General features: G+C 34.5%; 1 protein-coding gene across 1 annotated transcript; it reads right to left on the bottom strand.

Annotated features, from left to right (window-relative positions):
• Window positions 1–2,565: 2,565 nt before the first annotated feature.
• On the bottom strand, window positions 2,566–5,050 carry LOC139864023 (flotillin-like protein 1). The gene is made up of 3 exons (XM_071852615.1): window positions 4,493–5,050; window positions 3,278–3,646; window positions 2,566–3,033 (listed from the first exon to the last, which is right to left on the bottom strand). The coding sequence occupies exons 1-3, from the start codon at window positions 5,048–5,050 to the stop codon at window positions 2,566–2,568; spliced, it is 1,395 nt and encodes a 464-aa protein (XP_071708716.1).
• Between the last annotated feature and the right edge of the window lie 3,553 nt (window positions 5,051–8,603).

Consider the following 8,603-nt stretch of genomic DNA (forward strand, 5'->3'; position numbering starts at 1 on the left):
TATACTTAAATTTATTTATATAATATTTTTTACTTATAATTTTAAATATTTATAGGTTTGATTCTCTTTTCAAACGGGAGTTTCCAACATTTGATGGTATTCAATGCGATTTGGAAAAGTCTCGAGGGGTGGGGGTTCTCAATCTTCGATGGTACTACCAGCATCGTCAGACAAATACATGCTGCAGATCTTCAGACAAATATATCTAAAAAATAAACAAGACCTAGATATATATTAGTATTATAATTATATCATTTAAGAACAAGCCTTTACAGTTCATAGGATTATTTTAATGCATAAATGCAGGTCCGCGATGGTTGTGGGTGGTGACGGTTATTGACTCTCCTGAATGACCTCCGATTGTTTTGAGTAGGTTCGTTGCCGCCTTCAGACATGGCAGCCACTACGCGTAGTTTGGTTGCAGTCGTAAGACATGGCGTCTTATCTATTTTTGACGATCGATCGAGGTCATTGGATGAAACTATTCACATATCCCATTAAAGATGGATGAGGCTCACATAAATAAAGGTTTGAAAAAGTTATCTAAACTCTTACTAATAATTGCCAGTTAAATAATTGCCAATTAAATTAAATAATTAATAAAGTGGAGTTTCGATATACTTTTAATAACTGATATTAACAAGTAGATTGAAACGAGTGTCAAAGTAAAACACCTCTACACATAGCACGTCAAACAAAGCAAGAATTACAAGGCAGAAAACACAATTGGTTAATTAAAGGGTAATTGTTATACGATAACGCATTGGTGAAAGAAAGTTTAAGTTGTAGCATTTTTTGATTGGTTAATTGAGGGTAATTGTTACACGATATATCTAAGACAGAAAACACAATTTGTTTACCGGAACCAAGCAAGAATTACAAGGTGGCTTTGGTTGCTAAGGTTTTTATCCTCGTAATAATGCTGGCTCGCAAACGGTTTCTGATGAGGAGACTCGTTGGGGTGATGAACCATTGTGTCCTACTGTTTCGAAGTTGAATTCTTGTTCATCGTTAACCCCCGTTTAAGGTGATCCGACATTCCGATTGCTTCAGATGAATATTTGCCATTCCCGTGTGTCGGTAAAGTTTGCGAAAAGACTTGTATGAAAGAGTGGAGATTTACGCGTAATCATAACGTTATTTTCGAGTGTATTGGGAAGAGTCGAAAGGACATGGAGCATGGACCTTCTGTTATTCAGTTTAAATCTCAAGTGAAGGTAGCTAGGAAGGTTGTGGTGTTGACATTGGGCCATCTGCTTCTCAGGTTGTTTCTAATGTGGGTTCTAAAAAATTTGTCTATTTCGATTATATTGTAAAGAATAAGGCGGTTGGATCGGGTGTTGTTGATACGTTTGTTTTACGTGATGAAGATGTTGTTGACGTGGTGGAAGGTCCATCGAGTGGCTCCGTGGGTTCTTTCGAGTCGGCACTTGGACCTCCTCCGGTAGTTGGTAAAAGCGTGAGGTTTCCGTCTTTTGAATCACCTAAGTCGTATTTAATTGAGAATCGTGCAGGTAAACATTTGCGGAGGGAGGAAAGGTTCTTAAACTGGATTTGAGAGGGAAGAATGCGTCTCTTGGTTATTATTTGTTTAGGTCTTTTGGGTTTGTTTTTTGATTTCAGTTTATATCATGTATTTTTTCCGGCTTGTCTTGTATGTTAGATTACGATTTTATAGTTGCGAGGCCATCCTGGATCCATCGTATTTTGATAGGTTTTTTCATCTTTTGATAAATTTCCTTCGTTATATACGTTTTCTATTTCACCAAAAAAAGAAAAAGAAAACACAATTTGTAGAAAAGCATGTTGGTACATGTTTCAACACGCAATTTACAAACAAAACGCTGAGATCAAGCTTAAGCATTCACACACTAGATGTATGTATCTTCATATGCTATTGTTAGGTTGCATAATGCATAAGAGTAGGATCCTGTGAGTAGTGCTCTTGCTACAATGGAGATCCAATGGTCATTACTAGTTAAGCCATTTTTATTGGAAAACTTTCCTCTATTACTTTTACCATTCTTACCTTTTATTTTTGGTTCTTCTAAGAAATAAATACGGAGTTATAAAAAATATTCACATTTTTTATGAAACTTTTTGTCCCTGATTCATGATATGTAATCTTAAAAAGCTAATCAACAAAATGACAAGTAACTCTAGTGAATATTGTGAACATGACTACACAAACCGCTTAAAGCACCCGAAACTGAATCCCTACTTAAGCCTTTCGGTTAAGATATTTGCATAACAAAACGAACTGTCTATAACATTTTTCCCAGTCGGTAAGTACTACTCAACACTACGATTTTTTTTTTTTTTTTTTTTTTTTTTTTTTTTTGAAAGGCAATGTTAGTGGTTAGCTCACGAAGTTAATTCACGAAAATCCCCCCCCCCCGAGACTCGAACCCTGGTCTCCTCGAACACCATGTTAACATGGTGACCAATGAGGCAAAGCCCCATTGGCACTCAACACTACGATTTATCATAGAAACATTTGTAATGACTTGATTAAAAAAAAAAAAAAAAAAAAAAACCTAACATATGGAACGAAAGTACTTAGAATTAGGATTGGGTGATGTTACCCATCCAAGTTGGTGGCAACATTCCAGTCTGCTCATGAACCGTGTTAAACAACGGTGGCAACATCTTGTACACCCCAGCAACTTCCTTCATAGCTCCACCATCACCACCCTCTGCAGCACCACTATTTGCCCCAGTCCAGATGCTAATTTTCGGCTGCAACCCCTTAACGGCCTCACCATTGATCTTTGCAATTTCTTGATACATCCCTCCATTAATCATCAAGTAATCTCTTAAAGCAGCATAGTTTCCTCCTAAGGCACTTGAAAGTGTGCGAATGTAAGTACCCTGTGCTTGGGCAAGTGCAATAAGACCTTCAGCTTCCTTTTGTTTTGCATATAACTCACTGTCAGCTATTGCCTTTTTAGCCTCTGCTTCCTTTTCTTTCAAATAAAGGGTTGCTTCTGCAGCTTTTTGCTTCTTGTACAGCTCCCAATTCGCCTCTTGTACCTTTGTTAACACATTAAGCTCATATCAAACATTGCAATATAGATAAACGGTTGATTAGAACATACTTTCAATTGTACTTATTATACAACTTGAATCAATAAACTTCATATGTAAGCTAATAGAATATATGGAGTATATGTTTTCTCGAAGCACAGATTTAAATTCCTGTTCATCAATGGATGTAATTACTGCTTCAACTTATATTTTAAGAAAAGGTTTGAAATAAAATGTATAATAAACTTACCTTGGTTTCATACTCAACACTAGCTTTGCTCAAGAATTCAGCCTTAAGTTTCTCTGTACGAGTGAATGCGTTCATGACCTCGACCTCCTTCTGCAGCTCCGCCTCCCTAAGTGCCACAGCCTTGTTTGCCTCCACCTCAGCCACCTGTGAATCCTTGGTCCACTTAGCCTTCTTCATTGCCAGCTCAGCATTCGCTTGAGCCACCTCAGCTTCCCTCTCATTCTCAAACACCTTCACCTCAGTTTTCACTTTTATCTCTTCCTTCTTCCCCTGTCCTTCCCTCTGAGTTGATATTATCTTGGTCTCTGCATCAATTTTTGCAGCATTTTGCAGCGTCTGCCCTTGACGAAGCTTCGATCCGATTTCACCCTATTTCAATCAATCAATCAATCATATCAAAACATCATTTATCAAAGTGACTTATCCACAATTCAAAGCCTGGAAAACTTAAAATTACATTCAGACTAACGTACATTATTATAATCATAGTGCATAATCAACTATTCAGCAAATTATATAGACATGCATCTATTCAAATCGTTTAAATCTTAGATACAACATGGAACACCAGTGCAAATTATATAGACATTCATTAATCAGAGCTTAGATCCTATTTAACAAAACTTCAGCAAATTAAACAAACATCATTCATTATTCATTATATCATATATCCACAATTCAAAACCTGATGAAGTTGAATATTTTAGCAGATTTATAACAGCTGTAATGAACTGCATCTTTAAAGCTACAATCCTTGTTCAAAAATAAAACAGTCACTTCATTCCTCTATGATTTAAACCTATTCAACTTAATTACTTAAGATCATATTCAAGCTTATACACTAAGATGATAATGCATAACTCAAAGCTTGAGCCCTATGTCACACTAAATTACTCATTCGAATTTCAAACAACTGAATAGACATAATTCAACAATCATATCCATTATCCACAACTCGAAACCCTATATCACACTGAATCAATCATTCAACCATAAAATCAATGTGCATAACTCAAACATAAAATCAGTTTTCACAATTCATATCATAATATAAACATAAAATCAATATTCATAATCCTTAGTATCATTTATTCACAATTAAAAACCTAGTAATAAAATTAGATGTATATGCAGATTAATTATCACATTCAACCATAACATAATAGAACTTCAAATCAAATATCAAATAAAACTCTAAATAAAACAGATATTAACCTTCATCTTAGCTTCAGAAACATCGATTTTTGCCTGATTTGCAGCTTCCATTTGCGTTTTCTGACCTAAATACGAGAAATACTCATGTCCAGGTACATCAACCAACTGTTTAACATTAGCATTATAAATCCACAATCCAAACTGATTCAACTCCAACTGAACCTTCTCAAACACCTCCTGCTTGAATTCCTTCGTTCCTCTGAAAATCTCTTCCATAGTCATTGAAGCAGCAAGTACACGTGTCTCTCCTTCAATGATTCCTTTCACCAGATCGTGAACATGTTGCGATTGCTTATCGTGAGGAGCTATCAGCTTTGCGAATTTACGGAGACTGTCGTCGTCGTCGGAACGTGGACCGATTGTGAAAACCGCCGGAAGTATGAATGGAAGCTTCTCGGCGCTCATTGCTTGAACTTCGAACGTGTAGTTCACCGGTGAGATGTCGAAAACGGAAGACGATTGACCGGGAAATATCCATGACTTTTTAGCGATTTTGATATCGGAGATTCCTACTCCGGTAATGACGAGATATTCCGATGCTTTTGCTACTCGATACATTGTGTATGAATGTGTGTGTGTTGGTATGAATTTTGACAGAATAATAGAAGATGATTTTATCGATCGATTTTAACACCTATATTTATAGAGGAAAATAGGGAACCTAAATTATATAAGGAAACTAAATATTAATCCTAATAGGAGTCATATATACTCGTGTTCGAGGAAAATACGTATAGGAGTAATTTGGATAACACTCAAATACTGTATGTAAAGTTAATATATACGGAGTACCCGGTAACATATAGAAACAAAAACTGTATGTAAAGAGCGTGGTTAGAATACGATCCTGCTGAGCGCGTGCCAGAAGGATCTTGTACGGAATTAGCAGATTATTTTCAGTATAAATATATAATATTATTTAAATAATTAATACTATTTTTTTTTGACAAAATTGCGCCGATGGTCCATAATATTTGTATCAAATAGCATGAATAACCTTTATCTTTTCTTTTGATGTAGATGACCCTCATCTATCAATTTTTGACACGGTTGACCTTATGCCTAACTCCCGTTAAAAGTGAATCGTTAAATATAAACACATGCTTAGCACATGAGGATATTTTGGTCTACAAAATATTGCAGTCACGTTTCAGTATATGTCAATAAATAAAGTGTCGTGCGGTTTACATGTTCTGTACGTACGTAAACCCTACAGAACTTTACATTCGACCGTAACAAAACACCTATGATCAATCGCACCTAAGATGCCGATTGATTCATTCTATACAATCAGAATCGACTATGGGATCGATAAATTGATGGAATTGTATGGTATTTTATGTTTATGTTTATTTTTTTCATGTGTTAATCAGTATATTTTTTTCATAAACTGGTACAGTTTAATTCATAAATGTTAATATATAAATATGTTATGTTTATGGGAGATAAACTGATACAGCTATGCACATGTCCTGAAAGCACTAATAAACACTAATTGAGACAAGATTTTACATACACAGTAAAAGTTTATACCTTTAATTAAGCATTCCATGTGACTCTATAAAGAAGTTCAACTCTTTAATCTTATAAAAGTTCATAATCTGTTTTTTCATTTTGGTTTTTGCTTGCCTTTTACTCGTTGCTCCTATTAGATTCGAATTGTTCGTGTGTGTACAACGCCAAGTTAATGAAGCGTAAGTCTTGGTAATGCAGTGACACGTTGAAATTATCATTAAATGTACACTATGATCAATCAAGAACTTTGAATAAAGTTTGTTAGAATTGAAATATGATGGTTATAATGTAGGGCTTTGGTAAACTAAATAATACTTGTATTTAAGAAAATGTTAGTAATATATAAATATGTCTTTAAAACCAGAATTCTTATTACGTTTTATATGATTTCTTTTGTTGCAGCTGAGAATCCTTCAAAGTTTACATTAAAGTTACATCATGGTGGTGTCTTGAGTAAACCACCAAACAAAGAGTATTTGAATGGTAACATAAGTTTATATGATGGTGTTGATAGTTTTGAATTTGATGTGAAAAGCCTTGAAGAAGAATTAGAGTCAAACTGTGTCAAATTGGACTTCAAATTGTATAACATACTGATTATTGACCTTTTTTTTTTTTTTTTTTTTTTACTAAAATACCATTACAAAGTGCTCATTTGCTCAACTGGGTCAAACAGGTCATTTGGTGATGTGGTGTGAAGTTGGTCAAAACTGGTCAACACCAGGTCATAACAGTGTTCTATAAAATAACAAAAAAAATTGCAGCTCATAACAGGTCATTTGAAAGTGTTGCAGGTCATGACAGTGTTCTATAATAATAATAAAAATAGGTCATAACAGGTCAGTTGGTGATGTTATGTGAAAGTACTACCAGGTCATAAGAGTGTTCTAAAAAAAAAAAAAAAAAAAAAATTTGCAACTGAATCTGTGGACTGCTAAAACTGGTATTATTATGTTGACTGCTATTCTGGTACATCATTGTTGACTGCTAAATTGTGGTGCTAAATTGTGGTACATTTTGTGAAGTCACTTTAAATGTGTGTCAAGACAATTGGTACTAAATTGTGTGAACTACACAAACTTACTATTGTCACTTGATAAGGTCACAAAGTTGATGGTCATAAGTGATGTTTAGCAAACTGAATAAGTGATTCTTTGCAAACTGGAGTACTGGACAAGTATTTTTGGCCATTATAAAGCATACACAGTATGGTCATAATGACACATTAGTTTTTGCTAAGTGATGACACATTAGTCATAATGAAACAAGTATTTAGCAAACTGCACAGGTGTTTTTTCTAGGTGATGTTTAGCAAACTGCATAAGTCACATTAGTTGGCTTTTCAAAAGGTGTCAAAATGGGTACTATTTTAATAAAGGTCAAAAATTGGTAGTCTTTAAGTAGGGTGTCAAAAATGGGAACTCTTTTAGTAGGCTTTTAAATAGGTAGTGTAAATGGGTACCATACTGTTTTCAGTCATTATAAAGCATAATTTTTTTGGTCATACAATTAAGATACAAAACAAGCCTTTTAGTCATAAACAAAGTCATAAACATACAGTTGGTCATAACATACAGTAGCCTTTTTTGGTCATACGATTAGTTATATAAGGTGCAATGTGATTGAAATACACATTCGCAGAATACATTATACAACTTACATCACAATTCTTGTAATCTGATTGAAACTTATTCAAAAGAAAAATATTTCATTCATTGTTTAAAAGTCACATAACATTCAACTTACATCACAAAACGGAGTAATTATAACTGTTACATAAGATTCAAGGTACTCATCAACTTAAAACATGTACACATACATAGCAAACCCTAACCTACTAAAAAACAACATAATCTTCAAGATTGTTAGGAAATTTTGGCTATTGCATCACTCTTTTTTTTTTTTTTTTACTTTAACAGTCCTGGTATAATCATGGTTAGCATTGGACACCTCTTCAAGCTGGTCATGATCCCTATTTAGACCGGTGGGTTCAGTGAACCCATTTTGAAGATCCCAACGTGTGTCAGTCATACCAAGCAATGGGATAGCCATTGAGAAGACCTGTAATAGAACACAAAATATATAACAGAAGAAGCAAAATATAAGAAACAATTGTCAAGCTTTACATTTACTTGGTGTGTTACCTTTGAACTTGTGGACCAGGTCAACACCATCAACAACACGAATTCGTGAATCTGCAGATGTTGTGAGCACTTCCGATGAACTGCCGGGAGCAAACTGTATTTGAATGCTAATCAGCAGCCAGCAGTTTATAAAACATAAAAAGAATCATGACATAAAAGGATGTAATCGCTTCATTACCTGAAAACCGGTTATTCTTTTGTGGTCCACACTAACATCAAACCATCTTGGAAATCAATTGTTGTTCAATTTGATCGAGATTGAAATTAGGGTTTTGCAATTGGGGACGAATGAACGATTTCAAATTTTACATTGGAGGGTTGCGTTAATCTATAAAAACAGAATATAAGAACAACTGAAATTAGGGTATTCGATTTTCGAAAATTACATCAAATCAAACTCGCCTACAGTTAAAATTAGGGTTTATAATTGGGAACCTTTTTTGTCAGGAACG

Source organism: Rutidosis leptorrhynchoides, chromosome 1 (genome assembly GCF_046630445.1).
Source record: "Rutidosis leptorrhynchoides isolate AG116_Rl617_1_P2 chromosome 1, CSIRO_AGI_Rlap_v1, whole genome shotgun sequence".
NCBI classification, from domain to species: domain Eukaryota; kingdom Viridiplantae; phylum Streptophyta; class Magnoliopsida; order Asterales; family Asteraceae; genus Rutidosis; species Rutidosis leptorrhynchoides.